The sequence below is a fragment of the Sporisorium graminicola genome, chromosome SGRAM_8 (genome assembly GCF_005498985.1).
Source record: "Sporisorium graminicola strain CBS 10092 chromosome SGRAM_8, whole genome shotgun sequence".
Lineage (NCBI taxonomy): Eukaryota > Fungi > Basidiomycota > Ustilaginomycetes > Ustilaginales > Ustilaginaceae > Sporisorium > Sporisorium graminicola.
The window spans coordinates 1,777,423-1,797,880 of NC_043738.1; the positions used below are offsets into that span (position 1 = coordinate 1,777,423).

Consider the following 20,458-nt stretch of genomic DNA (forward strand, 5'->3'; position numbering starts at 1 on the left):
CAAAGTGGCCGAATGGCATGCAATGTCGGGACGAGTCAAGCCACAAGCCAAGCCACACTTTTCGAGCGTGGTAAATGTGGCTTGGCGAGGCAAAGGCCATCCTGTAGAGAAGCTCTAGTTGCCGAACAGCGGCTCACTCCGCTGTTGGACGAGCTGGCTTGCAATTTGTGGGTAAATGCTAGCTTCTGATCTTGAAGCCTTGCATAGATTGAAAAGGTAAGGTCGGCTGAGCGTTTGTTCGTGGGCCATGGAGTCAATCATCAAGTGAGCCCGCTTTCTTTCGTGTCGTTCTTGTATCCAGAATATCGTTCCCGGATCAAAGCCTATTGTAAAGAGGCCCTTGCGGTGTTTCAGCCTTGGTGTTCCTATGCGTAACCAGAGTGATGCCGTTGCTTGATCTGCGATTCGGCCGCATGGAGTCGCCTCTAACGAGTGGTAAGACGGTGAGTGGTTCTACGGAAAAGCAAGCCAAATGTAGATCGCACAGTGCGTTCAAAGCACGCTTGGGCAGATGAAGCCATAGCTCTTGTCACTTCGAGTCAGCAGAATAGTCAGGAGCACTCGCAGCCATGCGAAGCAAATCCTGCCCGGGGTCGACAATGCAGGCCAACGGGTTCGAGACGATCAAAGCTGAGCAGGTTGGACGACCTTAGCAAAGATTGGATGCATAGCGATCCCGTTTGATTCCGCTGCTGGGTCCCTAAAGTGAACAATTATGCTAGCATTGCTGAAGCATGAGGAGAAAACACATCCAAGACTTCTCAAGTCAAATCGGCTGGAGCCCAGCGACGACGACGCCCGGTCCAACATCCAACAAGACAATGACTGTTGGAAGAAGACAAGTATTTACTAGCGTACCGTTCTAAGCACTTAGACTTCTCCTAGCGAGCCTCAACCCTCGTCACTACAGGTGCATTGGACCTGGCTGCAAGATTACAACTTTTACCGCTTCCTACGTTCTCGGTTGTCTCTCGCCGCACTTACCGTCCCAACATCTACAGCCCTGTCCTTCGCTTCATCTGCAATGCTTCACACTGTCACGGGCTTGCGTCTTTCAAAACAGTTCATTGAACCACAGCGCGAGTCACTAGCACTTGGAAAGACGAGGCCACTCATCAAAGAGAGTCGGCATAGCGACACGATAACGACATCGCCGATGAGAGCTGCATATCGCCGATCGACGACCCCCGTTCTACCTCGTGGCACCAGCCACGCCAGTGCCGACTTAGCATCCCCTTGCAAGGCGGCGAGGCAAAGCGGTGTACGCAGAAACACACTGCTGACAAGATATCTTCATCGCCGTCGCCAAAGCGGTATTCGTGATGAAAGGGGAAACAAATTGACCGAGGCAATCACCATCGCCGAGGGAGCTCCGCATCTGAAAAATCATTGCCGAGGCGCTCGAGAAGCGAAGCTGATGATGCTAGTGAGGAGGAAAGACAACAACACCGACCATTAAACTGGGTCGAGGGGGAGGTGGTAAGCAAGGTTTATGGCAGCAAGCATGGGTGTGCGCAAATCAGGCCACTTCGTCGCCAACAACACAACACATCGAGCCCGGCCAAGTCCAGGCTGAAAGAGAGTGTCTGTACCAGCGCAAGGGTCAAGGCGGAGCGGGATAATTGAGTTGACCGGAGAAGATTCGCGCGCTAATGCAGAGAAGCCTCTTTCGAGGTCCGATCATACGCAGCAAGGAGAGGCAGGCACAGAGGGGGCTTGACGCTGAGTCGCAAGCAAAGGAATTGAGACTCCGAGGTCTACCAGTTGACCGGGCAAGCGATCAACGTCCAAAGCCCGACAAGTCTTCGTGAAAGTGCGGCGAAAGTGTCGGCCCTTTCCATGTTGGTGAATGCGATTGATCGCATAGTGTCGTATTGCGTTCAATGCTAGGCTCGGGACAAGCGATGTGCGAATGACGTCGTCTCTCAAGGCTCGCTCGTGGAGAACTGAAGCCCTATCGACGCGAGAACGGCAGATAGTGTTTGTCAGGGCAACGCCAGATTTGCGCAGTGAGCCGAATTGTCCAAAGTGAATATCGGCGAAGCGAGGGGCTGCAGATGAACTCCCAAATTAGCAGCGCGCGGTGCACCCAGACCAACACTAGGGATTTCGTCTCAGGCGACATACAGTACATGTAGGAACGCAAAAGCCTGGCGAGCGGGACTACAATCTCGTCCTTGAACAAAACCCGCGCTTTGGAAACGCTGCACGAGCTGGTCTACGAGTGTTGAAGTGGTTCGCATGACAAGCTTACCTGGCATAGTTCACAGTTCGTCGGGTTGCTCCTCATGGAGGCCTCGCAAGTGAGTCCGTCGTTTGCAGAGAGCTGAGTGTTAGGAACTGCAACGGCAGCAAGGACTAGGCTATGAGCGAGATGGGGCTTAGGATTAGATTATGCTGCGCGCGTATGGTTCTGTTTCTGCCTCGGAAGGGCCACACTCCTTCTGGGCCAAGCTGCAGCTGTGGCTGTATGTGATCCGATGCATGGCTCCTGGGCTTTTTCCACTTCGGCAAAAGCGAGAAAGTGGACAGCAAAGAAATGGACAACGGGATGTCGCTTCTTGGCATGCAGTGTCTTATTGTGTCCCTTGCTATTGCGTTCTGAAAACGTCAGCGACGCTGCCAAACAACAGGGATCAGACAGACCTGCATGCTTCGAATCTGGATCTGCAGGCGGGCACGCGGTCGCTTTGGCTGCAGGTTATCAGTCAACCATAGTGCTGGCATTTGAACGTGCAGGTTCGAGATCGACCAAATGGAGGTTGTGTACGCTTGACCCCCCCACCTGTGCCCGTAAGATCAGCAAGCCTTCCCTAGTCCCGTGGAACAGAAAGGGCTAAGAAAAGAAGGCGGGGTGTCACCAAGCTGGAGAAAAGATTGGTTCAGTGTTCCTGTGTTGACAGAGAACGGATTTTCAATTGCAAAGCCACAAAAGGTGGCGCTCGTGCATGGCGACTACTGCAGCTGCAGTAAGGGAAGACAGAGCAGCAAGGCCCTTCCCGGACAGCGTCCGGACTCCGCCAAAATGATGCCGTTTGAGGCTTGGCTGCGAAGCCTTGCTTGCCTATCCAATTAACCTCGGACTGGTAGAACGCTGACAGTGACGATCTCGAATCAGATTCGATCCCGGAGCGCCACTCGAGTTTTCTTCCGATGGTTGCCTAATTGCTGTTGCCGTTCGAAGCAGACGAGGCGGAACCCGATCTGGGGTATAAGGCTCGTTCTTCTCGTCACTTCGTACCTCGGATCGGCTTGCCGATTGCCGAGGGTAGGCGCAACCGCAAGCGATCGTGAGCCTTGCAACGTGGCAGCGGGGACAGGATGAGTTTGAATTGGCTAAGCGCGCGCGGCCGTCTGGCAACAAACAACAGCCAATCACGGGTCGTTGCCACGACAATTGAGACTTCGGCTGGCTAGGGCCCTCAACAGATCCTCGTAGCGATGCAAACAGCGCAAGCGAGCCCTTCCCTGTCTCCGGAGGGTACCGTCGTCCGGAGAGAGAGACGCTGCCGAGACGACCTATTCGGTACTGTCCTGTATGCCCCCCCCTTCCAGCTGCCCCTTTTCGCGATTTTTAGTTTCTCTTCTGTTTGCTTTTTTGCGGGTTTTAGTTATTGATCTGTTTAAGTGGGCAGCCTTCAAGTCTTGAGTGCAGCATAACCAGCGCTACTGTATCCGAGCTACTTTACAGACCTTCTGCAAAGGGGCAATGACGAAACAAGGATAAGGCGTTCAGTCGGAAGCCAGTGCCCGTGGTCTGCAAGAAATCCAGATTTGCGGTTGTGCGGCAGCTCGCTAAGCTCGAGTTTCCAAGTCAGTACGCATGCCACATCTCGACAAGCTCGCGGGTTGCCTGAAGCGCTGCCGGTGGTCTTGTGCCATTTTGACGATCCACTTCGCCGACGACTCGAGGTCAGCGGTCGTTACGAGTCTGCAGTTGCTCGACCCACCGTCAATCGTCGATGACCGATTTTGGCTCTGCACCCTTGGTGGTGTGGAGATAACGCTTGGGTGATCTCACCGTTTGTTGCAACCCCTGCTGAAGCTGACTCGCCTCGTTAACGTGTTCTCAGAGACACCATCGGCTATAGTCAATGATAACCTGCACTAAACCCAAAATGTGTAAACTGTGAAGAGTTATAGCGAGGAACAAGGCGGTAGATTCCGCTGTAAGGAGGAAATGACCGGTGGGGACCGCAGCGGATTCGTCTGGGTGTCGCTCGTCTCGCCTAAGAGCTACAGAGCCTTGGTGAAATTCGAAGGACAGGCTAAAAGCTGCACCCAGTACATGTCCCACCGTAGGACTGCAAAAAACGATGGTACAGCAACACCAGCTGCTTTCTGTCTTTCTGACTGCGGACGCGAAATGACCAAGCTGACGACGTCGTGCCTTGTCGATAGAGGCGAGTTTGTTGCGATCATAGGTCGCTGAAAAATGCTTCACAGCACGACCGGGCAGAGCACAGCCGGCCACCAAGACAAGTGGCTACGCCTTCGAGATGTTCGATCGGACAACGCGTTACAACAGCCAAAGGTTCATGCGACAGCCGTGAGGTTGAGTGCGACGCGTGAACCGCAGAAGCTGAAAGGAGCTCAAGCGATGTTACTGTTTGTTCTGCTTGACGGGCCCCTCGCAGTGGCCTCGCAGAGGTGCAAGCAAGGATTCGTCGATCCCACCCTTGCAAGCGACGACGAGCAATGTTAGCGTGCGTCAATAAAGTTTCACCCAAGTCACCTGCAAAGCTCTGAACTCGGGTCTGCTCGCCTAGTGCTCTTAGATCCACTGCACCGCCCTTCTAAACCGCCTTACCACTTTGCGAGCACCGGCGAGGAGGAGAGCCGAGAGTACACGGCAATGATGCAAGGTGGCAAGGGCAAGCACCGAGCAATGCGGATTGGAAGCTCCCGAACAGCGTCACGGGCGCTTGTCGTCTCAATGGAAAGGACAGGTCAAGGCTGGCCTGAATCGGCAGACGGCCTGCGCGAGAATGCAAGAATACCACGTGTGAGAGAGAGAGAGAGAAAGAGAGAGAGAAGGTGTTATGCACGAGGGCAGGCGCCAAAGCCGTCTCATGTCAACCAGTCTTCGCAAAAGAGACGGTGGCGAGGCCCGGCGCCAAAAAAACGCCACGTCCTCACTAGACGACGATCTTCTCCAGAATACCAGAAGAGGAGACATGCCTCGTGGAGCAGATCTGCTCGTGCGTCTGGAGTATTCGAGCGGAGCCGAAGACGACCCTAGCTGCAACGACGACAGCTGATCTCAGAGTGTGGTGAGAGCCATCTGCTGTGACAGAGGCGGAGTGTATATGTGACGCCGCTCTGGACTTCGTTTGGTGTAACTCGCTTGCTTTCTCTGACTGCACCATCGACACGAGACGATCCGCAGCAGAGGCGAGCCTAAAAATTCTAAATCTATTTGTTTTTGATTTTTCATTTTTGTCGGAATATATAAAAGAGAATTAGGAGATGCGTGCTGTCCATCCAGAGTGCCGGATCTCAAAGGGGAAAAACAGCACCAGATCGGAAGCGTCCGAGCGATCTGGAAACTTAATCATGGAAAAACAACAAAGCAACCAGCAGCGGAGTTAGAATGTCTATCAGCTGTCAGCACGTCGCGCGCTCATTCACATTCTTGCTCACCCTCTTCGCCTGGTGACAGCGAAGTTTCTGGGCCGTGTACCAAGAGTCGCGAAGCGCTGAAACGCACCGCATACGGGATCGCAAAGCCATCAAAGGATTAGCTCGATGCTCCTCCTGGCTTGGTCCACAGCGCAGATCGCTTCGGGTCGCTGTTACGACGCCAAAAAAAAGAGCGCCAGCGAAACACTTGCTTGCTTTCCGTGGGAATGGCACGCGTGCGCCTCTACAAGCCGATCTACCGTATCCAGAGATTTGTCTGCAGACGGGCCAATGGCGGAGAAGAGACAGGAAGCGAATTCAAGCTCAGATTCCGTCTGGTTCGCTTCCCGGAAAACCGGGCCGTTGAACGAGGCAAAGCGAGACAATAGCGCCCAGTCCATTCCTCGGCGGCGTCTACAAGCTTGTGTGTCACGCGCGCCCGCCGCATGATCTCAGACACGCATCCGAGTCCGGTCCGCAACTCGAGATGATAGCGAGTCGTCAAGCAACCAGTCTCCAGGCCGAGCTGCACGCCTCGAGCTTGCGACGTTTTTTTCTTCAAATGTCGAATCATGCGTGTTTCAAGCACCGCCTTTCTGCACTGGAACGGAGCATTGCAACTCGTCAAATTGTGGCTGGCCACGCTAATCTTTCATACCACTGTAACATGAAATTGCCACTTCCCACATCAGATCTACAACAGCCTTGCCTCGACGACTTTGCTAGCTGCGGCGTGGTCAAAGTGTCTTGACAGGAAGACATGGGCTCAGCGCGGGCTGTCTACTGTATTGTGTGCAGCTCTACATGTGACTTGGCTTTTTTCAGTTTTTGTTTTGTTTTTGCCATCTCCGATGAACAAGCCAGGGCGAGCAACACGCTGGACCAAAAAAAAAAAAGAAAAAAAAGAAGGGGAATATTATAGTAGTCTGTTCATTTAATATTTGTAAAAACACTACTGAGACTGCAGCTGCAACAGGAGCGCATGTGTGTGTGTGTGTGTGTGTGTGTGTGTGTGTGTGTGTGTGTGTGTCTCGAGTGTGTCTTGAATTCTAAATTGTTTTTTCTTCTTCGGAGGCGAGATGCAGTAGACACTAAAGACAGCCAGACAGCCAGCCGTTTCGGATCGCTTAAACCCCGACCCAAGTTTGACAAGACCAGGGAGGGGCCCTGAGTTCGGCTTGCTCGTCACCCCAACAAGCAGCACCACACGCGGATCGGCCATGCCGCTACCAGTCATCCAGTCAATTCGGCGCCGCCAATCCGCTACTTGAGCCGTACAAAAGGCAGACCGAACGGGCGGGCCGCGGAAGGAGATACGAGCTTCTGTCTCATGTCGTAGATTGAATTCTGTTGTTTGGCCGCCAACTTCCTCTCGCACTCCTTATTGCGATCTCGCTCATCCCTTCTCACGCTTCCCGCCTGGAAAACAGAGCCCCGCGTGGCATGCCTTCTCTCCGCTTCTGCCCGTCCACACAAGGCGGCAAACAGGTAGGAAAGCGAAAGAGCAGGAAGGAACAAACGAACCAGCAGGCGAAAGCATCGTTCGGCGTGGGCCCCGAATGCGATCTGATGCGCCCTGCCTCGGCGAAGTACTCGACCATAACTTTGGCGTGCTGGGCTGGCGAGATCCCGACCCCTTTTTCGTTTTCTGGGTGGTTTTCGGCTGCATGTGCCATCTCCTCTCTCTCTGTCTCTCTCTCTCTCTAGTCTTTCAGCCATTTTTCTTGCCTTTCTCCCCTTCGGAGCACACACACACACGCACCCACATACACACGCATGACACGCAGATAGTGACAGAACAAGGAGAGATGCACACGCTGTGACGCCCTTGCTTCCGGGGGCGATTCCCTCGACTGTGCATGCCGCTCACGCCGTTCAGAGAGAGCGCTTTCCTCGTCTGTCTTCCGCGCAAGGCCGAGGGATTCTGTTGAGCCAAGTGCCCGTCTGTTGACTTTTTGTTTTGACTTTTGCATGCTTCGAGAAGCATGTCCAACATACCGATCTTCTGGGTCGTTTGTTCGCTCGGCTGCTCAATTGCGTCGCCATCCACTGGGCTGCGAGCAAGGAGACATCCGTGAGCAAGCGAGGCGTGGTGGTGGCCCTCCAGTTCTTGGGACGACGAGCGTGGCTTTCCTTCCTCCTTGCTCGCTGCCCTCCTTTCCTCTCGTCCTTTTCCTCCCCTCTCATCGCCGCCACATCCGCCATAGTCGGGTCGTCGTCTAGGCTAGACGCATCCTGCGCCTCAGCTCTCCCGCTCTCCCACCGTTCGCTTCCACCTTGGCAGCGACGCCACACCCTTGCACTGTCTCGCCTCACCTCGCATCCGCCTCGCCTCAACTTGTTTCTCTCTGCTCGTCGTGTACACCGCCACCTCGCTGCACCCCCGTCCACTCGACCCAAGAGTCGTTCCAAGTAGACTCCTCGAGAGCAAACTTTAGTGTTTGGCGCCACGGTCGTTTGCTCTCGACCACATCTCGATCCGTTCTCGGCTTTGCTTCCTCTCTTCCATCCTCCGCTGCTCTTCGATCCTGCTTGCGCTTCTTCTTCCTACCAACTGCCAGCCACACATCCTTACATCTTGCGCATCTTGCATCTCTGCACCCCTCAACTGCCTTCCTGATCGTCTCCGGCGCGGTGCATTCCTATCTCTGTCTGGCATCTTGGCTTTTAGCCCCTCTCGTTGGCTCCGCACCGAACATCCAGCGATACTTGGATCCTCGCACTTGTCTTTCACGAACCACATCGTGACGGTTGCAGCACTCAACAACCGGTTCTACACGCTGCCTTAATTTGCAGCCTGTCTGGCGGCACACTGATTGACGCTCTCGACCTAGACCAGCTGCCCACCTCTTCAGCTTGCCGTTCATTTAGCTGCGTCCCACTCCGACCGATTGTGTCTGCACAGGCTCAGCTTCACGTATCGCCCACTTTGCCATCGACTAGTTATCCGCCAGAGGCATCAACCCAATTGTTCTGGCATAGATCTTGGCCGTGCCTTCACTCGCCAGCTCCGTCCCGCATCCATCTGCACCTCGGCGCCGCCCAGCCCTTCATTAAACTACATCCGCCGTCACACTTGCCTAGGACGGTAACCCGGCGTTATTGCGCCCTCTTCATCTGGTGTCATAGCTCCACGATTCAGCCACGAGTACTGCTGCTTGACGTCACCTTTCATCGCCGCCAGGCGAACGGCAGCGTTCTCCTTTCATCTCGAACCCTATTGCAGAACCAGGCGCACTCTTCTGCGTTGTCGGCAATCGTACCATCGCCCTGAACTACCGTCGGTTCATCTGCTACGAGGCGTCTTTGTGCATCATCTTCATATTGGTCCGTTCGCACAACAGGCAGCTCCTCTTTCAAGCGTCGCCGCCATTGCCATTGGTGGTGCCTGTCTCGCGCCAACCCCGACCTTCGAGAGCCTCTGTCCGGTGTAAAGACTTCAAGTTTGAAACGTAGCCGTCTCTGTATGCTTCTTCTGGTCTAGTCGTTCTCACCCCCAACCCCTTTTCTCCCCCTCTTTCGTACCCCTCCTCTCTCGTCACTGGCTTCCTTCCCCTGTCGTTCTTGTAGTTCTCTTTACCTCTTCCCCTGTTCCTCTGTTCCTCTTCATTCGGTGTAGTGCATTCCCAACCCTCACTTCCCCCGCCACTCTCTTTTCCTTCCTTGCGCACCCCTTTCTTCTTCGTCCTACATTTGCAGCTGCTTTCTTGCCCTCCCACCGCCCGCCATTCTTCATTCAGCCCTGCACTTCTTGCTGCCTTCATTTGTTCGTCCTTACGCACTTCGAGAAGACGGCGGTCGTGGCTGATCGACAGCAAAACTAGAAGTTGACCCTTCGCCGGACAACGGGCAGCAGGAGGCCAATCCCTTGCGACACATCTCGAGATCCGCCTAGCCTTATGAATGATCGCCACTTGACGGTTGCGTTCTCAATCTAAGCGACATCCCGGAACCCGAAATCTGCCACATCCGCACCGACATTGTGGCGCTGACCTGTTCGCTCGCTCGCTGACTGCCATGTCTGACATGCCTGCTAGAACATTCAGCGAGGCTAGCAGATCGCAACGGAGCCTTCCGCAGCGTAATTCCCCGACCAAGGCATGGACTCCGCAAGAAGCCAATTCGACACCTTCATCCAAGCGCATGGCTGCTGCAGGATCGTCCTCTCCCAGGCCATCTCACAATAGGCCATGGGATTCTCCCCTCGGACATGAGCAGTCTCTCGCCTCCACCTGCCAGGACTCCGCCGAAGAAGACGAGCTCAGCGATGAGATTCCTTTGCAACTACAAGGTCATCGCAGTCCCGGGCCACAGCGCAGACTTTCGACCAAACGCAAGACCGAAAAGGTGGCTGCCCAGCCTTCGAGTCCCAAAAGGTCTAAAAGAGCCGCCACTGACCTGTCTCCGAACGCAAAGGTAAGTGTAGCGCAAATGGCTTTGTTGGTCAACAGACGATGTTAACATGCCTTGTCTATTTTCACGTCTGGTTGGCGCACCTTTTCCGCGGTACCACTTGCATCCCCTCGAGAAGTCTTCATCCTCGTATCGCTTAAGAACACCCAGTCGAGGATCGTCACCACAAGCACGTTCAACTGCGGCATTGACTGGTCCTTCAGACGAGCTAGCCGCCACCGGGCCATCGGCCCGCTTGCTTTCGCCCGATGAGATCGACACCTTTCTCGACCTGATCTACAAACATCATCCGGAACCCATGACAGCTGAAACCATGCGTCAGAGCGTCGATGCACTGTACCGTGATTGGGAACAATTTTGCGCCCAGCGTCAAGTGCCTGTCCGGCTCGCCAAGAAGCCACTCATGGATGAGTACGGCAAGATCTTCAACGGCGTCTACGGCCCTGACTCGCAAGCCAAAGCCAGATCGATAGCGCACGAGCTTTCACAAAGGTCAGCAAACTCGTCTGCCGGCAGGGATTTCGCGGATGCTGAGGGGAGTGCACGTCGCGGCAGTGGCAGCAGATACAGCGGCACGAATTCTATGATCAGTGGAGATACCAATGATGAGGAAGACGAGGACGACGAGGACGAGGACGATGTCGACCAAGGTGTGGGCACGACGGCTGGCGACGCAGGTGCGCAATCGTTCGTTTCTAAGAAGAAGCTTGAAAAAGGGCAAGACGTCTCGGAAGGCAATCAGCCGGAAAAGTCTTCCAAGAACTCCAACATCGCTCAAGTGGGCCGTAATGGTCTTGCTGTCCTTCCGCCAGGGCTGTTCGACATCTTGCGCGCTCATCTCCGCGACGACATCTTGTCGAGCATCATGCCATCGGTGCGCAATGATCTCACTGAACAGACACGGGAGCTGTTCTTGCAGAACCAGGATCTGTTCGGACGTATCAAGGAGATGGAGGATCGCATACGCAACCAAGACCTCTGGATTCGCCATTTGCTCTCTCGCGACCCGTCGGACCTGACGTCGCCACCTGGTGGACCTCACGCGAGCGCCACGGGACTTGCGAGTGCAGACCAAAGGTCGAAGCCGTTCCCGGCTGCAGCACGCGAATCTGCCCACTTTGGCGGCAGACCACCTCGACAAGGACCTCTGGGCTCGGACTTTGAGATGGGCCCTGGCGTGCCCATGGGCGACTTTTTTGACGGTCCCGGCTCTATGTCGCCGTACCAAAACCCTCGCAACGAGGCAGGACGCGGTCCACCACCAGGCTCGGTCGGACCTCATCCGTTCGAAGGACGCATGCCACCTGGTGCAGCGGGTGCGGGCATGCAAGCCGGACCAAACATGTCTGCGGCCAGTGTATTTGGGTCCGGTCGACGGGAAGCAGATGCGCATCCTTCAGGTGGGTATCGCGAAAGGCCGCCGCCCGAACGAAGGCCATCGTATGCGAGCGAGGCATCTCACCACCATCGTCCCGGCTCCTGGCAAGGCGAGATGCAGCCTGGCCGAGACCCGCGCCTTCACACGCATCCAAGCGAGCGAAACGACGCAGTCGAAGCACGATACGAGCCGCCAATGGGTCCTGTTCCTGGTCAACATCGGCTCTCTGTGGGAGACGCTCGACGTCTGAACTCTTTTGCAGGTGGCAACGTGAACACGGGTGGACCACGTGGCGCGGCTCCTCCTTCTACGGGCTCTGCACCGTCCATTGGCAGCATGCAGGATGAGTTCCGACGACCTGGAGCGCCGACGCACACTAGAGAGCCCATCATGTCGCCTGTCGAGCCGACGTGCGAAACTCGCCGACCACCTCCTGGCTTGCCCATGAGCCAGTCTGAAGCGTACTTTGGCGGTGCCGAAGCGAACAAGGCGCCCTTACCGCCGAGAGCCATGGCTGCTGCATCGCCCGAACAGGTGCAACGAAACAAACGCGGTCGACCAAGCAAGGCCGAGATGGCCACCAGTCGAGGCGGCGGCGGCGAGCTTGGCACTGGAGGCAGGCACGGCTCGTTTGGCGGTAGCTCACATCCATCAGCGCCATCTAGGCCTTACCTTTCGTAAGTTTTTGCAACCAGAGCTCACTACGCGCTCTACAACAGATCGGACTGCGGTTCAGGGCTCCACATGCTGCAATGTAGATCCGTGTGCGCACCTGGAGCCTGCCTTCTGCACTCGCCACCCTCTCGGCCAAATTCACCTCGGCGACACTTAGATTCATCGACACTGTACTTGTGCCCGACCATAACATCGATCCATGTCACCGCAGTTGCTCAGTCCTCTGAAGGATGCTGCGCACTCTGCGGTGCCACTGGAATCGCAACATATCCATACGCTTCTTTAATCATCATGTTCGACGTAATTAAATTGTAACAGTCTTCTACCATCAACAAGAGAGTAGTCAGGGCCAAAGTGGTCTCTCGTCTACAGAGTCGGAGTGGACGAAACGGTGTTTGACAGGGAGTAGCCCAAAAGGCGCGATGGCTGAAAAGGAGCGAGCAAGATGGGGCGAGCGGTGTTGAGCGGACTGAGCGTCTTTAGCCGGAGCAGACGGGTAGGGAGGTGTTGTTTTCGCGGGTAAAAGCGAGAATGTGGTCGTTGATGACACGATGAGTGAAGCCGACTTCGCAGTAGACAAAGTAGTAGATCCATTTGCGTCTAAAGACGTCGACTTCGTTCTGCTTTGCGGGTTCGGGGAGGCGGCTGATTTCGTCGTGGTCGCGGAGCAGGGCTGGGCGGATGATCTTGTCGAACTGGGCCTCGAAGCGGGCTTTCCATTCGCGCAGGGTTCTGGCGTAGTGCGGGCCGATCGAGACGAGCGTGTCGAGGATGAGGTTTCCGCTGCTTGCGTCGGTGGCGGCGTTGACGAGCGAGGTGACCGAAGGTAGGACGCCGCCGGGGAAGATCCACTTGCGGATGAAGTCGACGCCCTTGTAGTAGGCCTCGGCGCGCGATTCGGGCATGGTGATGCACTGAAACACGGCCACACCGCCCTGGCGCTTGAGCACGCGGTCGACACAGCCAAAGTAGGTGGGCAGGAACTCGATGCCCACAGCTTCGAGCATCTCGATCGAGCAGACGCGGTCGAAGCGGTCGGTCCAACTCGGCGGGAAGTCGCGGTAATCCATGAGGTGTACCTGGATCTTGGACTGCATGCCTGCGGCGGCGATGCGCTGTTCAGCGAGCGCCTTCTGCTCGACCGAGAGCGTGACGCTGTCGACGGTGCATCCGGTCAAGCGCACCGCTTCCATGGCGAACGACCCCCAGCCCGTGCCGATCTCGAGAACGCGATCGCCCGCGCGGATGTTGGCGCGCTTGATGATCAGACGCAGCTTGGTCTTCTGCGCCTCTTCCAACTCGTCGTACTCTTCACCGCTCGTCGTTTGTGCATCCACCTCGACTTCCGACGGCGGCGTCGGCAGGTCCCCCGAGGTCACCGCCCCAGTACTGGTTGCAACCGGAGCAAACCGCAACGGCTCAAACACGCCGCTCGCCGCCCCCGCATCGGTATGCCCATTGGTCGCGGTCCCCAGCGCCGCGCGCGTCTGCTGGTTCAACTGGCTCAGCAACGGTGCGCCCGACACATCGGCATCGAGCGTGTCAAACACGGCACACGAATACGTCATGTCGCGGCTCAGAAACGCCTTGTACATGGTGTTGCTGATGTCGTAGTGCGCGCCAATGTTGCGCAGGCTGCCTACTTTGGTGTTTGCATAGCGCCGGTTGAGCAGCCCCTGGACCGACGCGATGAGCGAGCTCGCAAGGCTGATGTTTTCGAGGTTGCTCAGGCTGGCCCGGTTCAGGATGAAGAGGTCGAAGCACGCAGCGAGGTCCGGAGTGTCGACGTCGCCGATCATGTAGGCTTCGGCAAAGCCCAGGTCGGCGCCGAAAAACATGCGCGTCCAGAAGGCGTCGCTCTTGACAGTGAGCACCGCGTGTGGCGCACTCGTCATCGTCCCAGCGGCAGCCGCGGTGGCAGGCTTGACGCCGTCTTTGAACGAGGAGGAGGCGGTGGTTTCGCTGTGCGTATGCTGCTTGCTCTTGACCAGCGTAGGGTCGCCAAAGCGGTGAACCGTGCCGTCGAGTAGCCGCACTTCCAGCTGTCCCACCGTGAGCTTGGAGAAGAGTGCCAGAATCGAGGAGCGTGCGATGGCTGCCGTTGGCCTAGCTAGAGGCGTCAGCAGCATCTGAGGCACGGGAATGGATGGGAACAGTCCGGTCATCTTCTGCGCCCTTTTGACTTCGATCCTAGATCGTGTGTACGGGAAAGAGTGTTCAGTGCTGGCGAGCTGTAATCGGCTGGAACAGTAAGGAGGGAAGGAGGAGGAAAGGGGCCTCGTTGAGGCGGCTAGAGTGGTGACGAGGGCGGATGGAAGAGGTAGAAGTGGACGAGATGAATCGAGACAAAGCAACTGACGAGGGAGAGATGGTGGTTCTTAAGGGACAAAGGCTTCAAGCTAGGACGGAGCCTCGACGAGGACAACGCAGCAAAGTGGGGTGCGAACGAGAAGCAAGATTAGGTAGTCCAAAAACGCCATGCGACCACGAATGCCGCGGATCAGCGAACGTCTCTCACTGCCTCCCTGTTTCACCCATCGAACCGGAAGGGAATGACAAGCGCACAGACAGAACGAGCAAGGGCATGGCGGACAGCAGCAAGCTCCGACCCACTGCCGGAAGTCGAAAGGAGACAAGGGCGAGCTAGACAAAGAGCGGCAGTCACGGCGGCGAATGGAAAGGATGGAGGAAGATCAGGCGATTCGTTACCGTGGCCGCGGGTCTTAGTTTGGTGTGTTCTTATGCGAGATGCAGGGCATTCCGCGGATAGATCGGTCCCAACATGAAAAACAAGCCGAGAGACGCTGTCGATCCTTTGGGCTTGTACCACTCTGCGCATAGCCGGCACACACGGTGCTTTGTGCGCTATACACGGCCGAACATTCGCGATTCGAATCGCGACGAGTTAATTGCGGGTGCGTCTCAGGTGGGCGTGCGACATCAGAGGGCAAAGGAGAGCAGCAGCTGGGGCGAGGAGCCTAGGCATCGAAGCGAACTGAAGCAGGAGACGGGAAAAACCTGAGTCCGAGAGTGGGATCGGAGAATCGAGGCTGGTTCGGGAAAGGATATGAAGTAGCAGCGAGTGCACCTACGAATCTAGGGTCTTTCTGTGTGGCTAAAGAGGGGAAAAGTGCCCTGGCCGAACGTAGAGTTAGTTGGTTGGCAATGCAGAAGCACCCTGCATGCAATTTGTCTCTCCACCGTCCCATGACCGAAGCACTGACCCACTCGTTGTTTTCGCACCAAACTTGGTCAAGACAGTTCGGCTTCGGACTCATCGATAGTCGAGCGAGACTCGATTGCAACCCAAGCTTCATCCTCGGCAACCTCAAGGTCAGGAGGAGATGGGTGACGCCGTGGTTGTGTGTAGAGGCAAGCGCACGTCGATGCACGCTTACCTTGAGCGTGCAGCGATTATCATGCGCGTGGTACGGCAGCCGACTGCAGCCTGCTGCCTCCACTCTGAGGAGATAGCCACAGTGTCGGAGGTCTAATCAAGCGTATACTTTTCTAAATGTTACGTCGATATACACAACAGATACTGGAAAAAAATCGGGAGATGATTCTCACGATCTTTGCCTATGGGTGACCGTGTCGGGTGTTGGGTCGGACGCTCAAATGACGGAGAACAACAGCAAATAAACCCACCCGCAACCTCAGAGTATCCAAATAATACAGAGGGAGTGCAACGACATCGCAAGGTCTGTGACGCTGCTAGGCCCGGACAAGTTGGGAAGCATTTCGAGGAGTTACTCTCAAACAAAGTGCCGGCGGCTTCAACTGTCATTCTTGTGTGTGTGTGCGCTGATCAGCGGATAACCAAAAGGAGGAAGAATCGGCTGGATCGAGGCACCGCCGCAGCGGCCAACTTGACAGACACGCGAATGTATCATTCATGCAAGCCTTTGCCGATGTGAGGTCGCGGATGGCCCTGTGCTTTCCCATGTGCGTTTCGAGCAAGACTATTCTAGGGAGCAAGAACAGTGCGGGGGGCATTGCTGGCTCCTTCGGTCAAGCACTGACTTAGTGGCTGCAACCATCAAGGTCTTCATTGTGTACAACCTGCCGAGGTTCAGCTCGTCGCTCAAGGGCCTCATCAGCATCCTTGGCACGGGCAATGTATTTGTATCGATCTACGAATCGCACTCTCCCGACCAGACCTGACCCATGCTCGCACAGCTCGACAAGGAGCTCGCCCAAACCAATGTCAGCCGCCGTATCCTTTCCGACGACCAAGCCAGACGAAAGGGCAAGCTGTCAGCGGTAGCGGGTCGCACCGACTTTCTCGCCGACGTCCGCAACACGGTGTGATGCAACCCTTCGTCGAGGCTGGTGGCATATACACCCATCTGCTGTGGATCAACGACACTGTCTTTACCCCTCAAGACGCGCTCGAGCTACTGCACACCAACCACGTATGCTACGACCAGGCCCTGCGCCATGGACTTCATCGGCAATGGCTTCTACGTCACCTGGGTCCACCCGAGATGCAGCTCGCGAGACGCTCAAGCGGCAGTTGCCCTACTTCAAGCGTACCCAAGACGATGAGGCCTCGATACGCAGGGGCAGGCCTTTCCAGGTCTACTTGTGCCGGAATGGCATGAGCGCATTCGATGCAAAATGGTCGTGGCCTTCCAACCCCGGCTCTTCTGCTGTCACGGGAGCAGAGGACGAAGGTGGACCACTCTCGCTGCCGCTCAAGTTCCGTTCTTCGTGAGCGTGTCTGTCGTCCGAATGCGAGTGTGATTTCGTACGACATGCATCGTGCACGGCATTCCACTGCACGCCGCCCAACGATTTTGATCAACTCAACCCGGCGGTGAAAGTGGCGTACAACCACATGCACTGCTTTGTCTACACAACGGTGATCCCTTCTCCGCATTGAGACCGTGGAGGATCATCTGGCGCGACTGGACCGCGCACAGACAGTTTGATTGGCTGACCGAGGGCAATAGATGGCCGAACGAGTGCAGGGACAAGCAAACGCTTTGGTCCGCGCCGACGGCTGCATCACGGGATGGTAGTGCGAATGGGTAGTATGCAGCGTTTTTTTCTTCTCTTAAATGAAGGTGTAGAGTTGACGAGGATTCTGGTGTGTGCGGCCTGAAGTGTGTGCTGTTGCGTACTCTACAAGCCTCGTCACAGTTCTCGGCTTCACCACTGCAATGGTAACATTAAGCTTAGCATCTGCGCCGAGGGCACCACGCCATAGTATCGCCAGAGCCGTCGGGCATATTTCTCTCCTCGACGTCACTCATCGAGACCTAGACTCGACAGGGAAGCAATGTCTCCACCCCCGCCGAGTCGACTCATCGAAAGTCGCACTCCATCACACGACGCATCTCACACCAAGCGTACATGATCAAAGCCCGGACTCCACTCCCGCGCTCCACCTCCCCGCTGCCACGGAGCACTCACCACCGCGAACGCACGCAATAAAGAAATGCATATACAACTTGGGCATTTTCAAATAGATTAGGACATCGCGAAAAAAACCTTTACGACGAGGCCATGATGGGACGGTCGGCGGCCTTGGGGGCACCGACGGCCATGTCCTTCTTGATCTGCGAGATGGCCTTACCGGGGTTGAGGTTCTTGGGGCAGGTCCTGGAGCAGTTCATGATGGTGTGGCATCGGTAGAGAGAGAACGAGTTCTCGAGCTTCTGTCTGCGCTCCTCGCCAAAGTCGTCACGCGAGTCGGCCATCCATCGGTAGGCCTGCATGAGCACAGCGGGGCCCAGGTACTCGTCCTGGTTCCACCAGTACGAGGGGCATGATGTTGAGCAGCAGGCACACAGGATGCACTCGTACAGACCGTCCAGACGACGGCGCTCCTCGGGCGACTGCAGGTGCTCACCCTCGGCGGGGGTGTTGTTCGACTTGAGGTAGGGCTCGATGGAGCGGTACTGCTTGTAGAACTGCGTCAGGTCCGGTACGAGGTCCTTGACAATGTACATGTGTGGCAAGGGGTAGATCTTGGTGTCGTTCTTCTTGTCGATACGGCACAGGCACGCAAGCGTGTTGACACCGTCAATGTTCATCGCACACGACCCGCAGATACCTTCACGGCACGAGCGGCGGAAGGTGAGCGAAGGGTCGATCTCGTTCTTGATCTTGATGAGTGCGTCGAGAATCATGGGTCCGGTCTGGTTGAGGTCGAGTGTGTACGACTGCAGGCGCGGCTTTTCCGACGGCTTGTCCGGGTTCCAGCGGTAGATCTTGAACTGCTTCAGGTGCTGAGGCTTGCCCGAGCTGCCCACGTTGGCATCACTGGTGGGCGTGGCCAAACGCGCGGCGGCGGTTGTAGAAAAGGCGGCAGCAGAACGGGAAGTGCTGGCCACCGAGGGTCGGAGGGCGGCGCGAAGACCGCTGCTGACGGTGAATAGCGACATGGCTGCGGTGTGTGTGTGTGACGAGGTGGTGGTGAAGCGTGGAGAAGGGTAATGGCGGCAAGTGATGTTGAGAGTTGTAGTCCAATCGAGCACCCCTCGTCTCACTGTACAAACTGGCTTGCGCGCGCCTTCTCTGACGAAGCAGGCTTAACTGACTGACTTTTCAGAGTGTGCCTGCTGTGTGCGGGGAGCAAAGTCGGGAGACTGACCAGCTGTGACTGATTTTCACGGGCGGCGCTTGGCTTGATTACCAAAACACGCTGGCTGCTCTAGTCTCGCTCCCCCTCGGCCTGTATCGGCTTTTTTGTGTGTGGTGCCAATTTTCTCAATTGAGCGACACAGAGTCGCAAGACTGGACGGGCCAGCGCGTGTCGCTTCCCTTCTAGCCGGTGGAGACAGGCACTCGAGCCCAAGAGCCAATCAGAGTCGAGCCAATTTCAAAGCTCAATTCCCCCTTCTGAAGCAATAAGCTCAATTTTCTAATTTCGGTCGCACGCGCCTGCTCTTCAGTGAGACGAATGTTCTTCCGCCGCTTGGCCGCTTGGCCGCTTGGCCGCGCTGACCAAGCTGACATAACGCACCCAGTCGCACTTTCCCCCGCCGTTTCTTGCCGAAATGGCGATATTTGTTAGATCAAGCTCACCAAGTTATTCCGCGATCGTCCGGCATTGCCTTTAAAAACTTTGTTGTTCGTTTCAAGTCTAACAGCTTTCTTAAACCTCGGACTTCGGACCATCTCCACATGCTCAGCCGCAGAAATATTGATCTTCTCTAGCTGAGTTCTTCTTTTGATCTTGCTTCCAGCAGCATCCACCAACCGGCCGTCCCACCAACCGTCATGTCAGAAGCGAAGGCTGGTGCGAGTTACCACTCGGACGACGAACGGCGACAGATGGAATCAGGGCGTCATCCATCTTCGTCGTCGCGTCGCGAGTCCAGCTCACGACACACTAGCAGACACGGTTCTGAACGTCGAGATGACGAGCGTCGAGAGAAGAGATTGCACTCGCACAGAGATGATCGTTACAGAGACAGAGATGGGCATAGGCATAGATCGCATCGGGACGAGGAGAAGAGGTCAAGGCGCAGCGAGGAAACAGAGGACCGACATCGCTCGGGCTCCAGCTCCAAAAGACACCGGCACGACGAGGACAACGACAAGGACGGTAAGAAGCATCGACGCCAACGAGATGACGAAGATCGCGAACGCTATCGTTCCTCAAGGGAGAGCTCTCGACGGACCGAGGAGAGGGCGAGCACCCAAAAGTATGCCTCGTCCTCAAGTCACAGGCATCGAGACTCACGAGACGCTCCTGCACGCGACCGCAATGATGGTCATGTCCGCCGGTCCCGGTCCAGATCCCCGTTGCCACCTGCCCGTACCTCCCGCAGCCGCGGTTCTCCATCTCCACCGCACCGGTCTCCACCACCGCCTTTAGCGGATGGTCCAGATCCAGCAGAAGGAGGTGCAGACGAAGATGCACCCAACTTTGCCCCCTCCGGTCTGCTCGCTGCCGAATCCAACACGGTCAACGGCGTCGCGCTCAAGTACCACGAGCCGCCAGAAGCCCGCAAGCCCAAACACCCCTGGCGAATGTACTGCTTCAAGGACGCAAAGACGAGCGAGGTGCTCCATCTCGCCGCGCAATCCGCCTACCTGCTCGGGCGCGATCGAACCGTCGTCGACATCCCGCTCGACCACGAGTCGTGCTCCAAGCAACACGCCGTTTTGCAGTTCCGCCAGACCATCTCAACAAACGAGTTTGGCGACAAGACAAAGCGCATCCAGCCATTCTTGATCGACCTCGAGTCGAGTAACGGCTCGTACGTCAATGATAAAGAGATTCCGACCTCGAGGTACTACCAGCTAAGGTCGGGCGATACGCTCACGTTTGGGGCAAGTACGAGGGAGTATGTCTTGCTCGACGAATCTGCCGCCTAGATGGTCATGCTTGGTTGGCATGACGAACAATGTTGC

General features: G+C 56.2%; 5 protein-coding genes across 5 annotated transcripts; 3 read left to right on the top strand and 2 right to left on the bottom strand.

Annotated features, from left to right (window-relative positions):
* Positions 1 to 9,765: 9,765 nt before the first annotated feature.
* On the top strand, positions 9,766 to 12,094 carry EX895_006359 (uncharacterized protein; the record flags this gene model as incomplete). The annotated part of the gene is made up of 2 exons (XM_029886951.1): positions 9,766 to 10,038; positions 10,154 to 12,094. The coding sequence occupies 2 exons, from the start codon at positions 9,766 to 9,768 to the stop codon at positions 12,092 to 12,094; spliced, it is 2,214 nt and encodes a 737-aa protein (XP_029737264.1).
* A 473-nt stretch (positions 12,095 to 12,567) lies between these two features.
* Positions 12,568 to 14,253, bottom strand: EX895_006360 (uncharacterized protein; the record flags this gene model as incomplete). The annotated part of the gene is made up of 1 exon (XM_029886952.1): positions 12,568 to 14,253. The coding sequence occupies one exon, from the start codon at positions 14,251 to 14,253 to the stop codon at positions 12,568 to 12,570; it is 1,686 nt and encodes a 561-aa protein (XP_029737265.1).
* A 2,252-nt stretch (positions 14,254 to 16,505) lies between these two features.
* EX895_006361 (uncharacterized protein) lies at positions 16,506 to 16,805 on the top strand (the record flags this gene model as incomplete). Its single annotated transcript, XM_029886953.1, has 1 exon — positions 16,506 to 16,805. The coding sequence occupies one exon, from the start codon at positions 16,506 to 16,508 to the stop codon at positions 16,803 to 16,805; it is 300 nt and encodes a 99-aa protein (XP_029737266.1).
* A 781-nt stretch (positions 16,806 to 17,586) lies between these two features.
* EX895_006362 (uncharacterized protein) lies at positions 17,587 to 18,480 on the bottom strand (the record flags this gene model as incomplete). Its single annotated transcript, XM_029886954.1, has 1 exon — positions 17,587 to 18,480. The coding sequence occupies one exon, from the start codon at positions 18,478 to 18,480 to the stop codon at positions 17,587 to 17,589; it is 894 nt and encodes a 297-aa protein (XP_029737267.1).
* Positions 18,481 to 19,372: 892 nt separating this feature from the next.
* On the top strand, positions 19,373 to 20,422 carry EX895_006363 (uncharacterized protein; the record flags this gene model as incomplete). Its single annotated transcript, XM_029886955.1, has 1 exon — positions 19,373 to 20,422. One exon carries the CDS (start codon positions 19,373 to 19,375, stop codon positions 20,420 to 20,422), a length of 1,050 nt encoding a protein of 349 aa, XP_029737268.1.
* Positions 20,423 to 20,458: the final 36 nt, after the last annotated feature.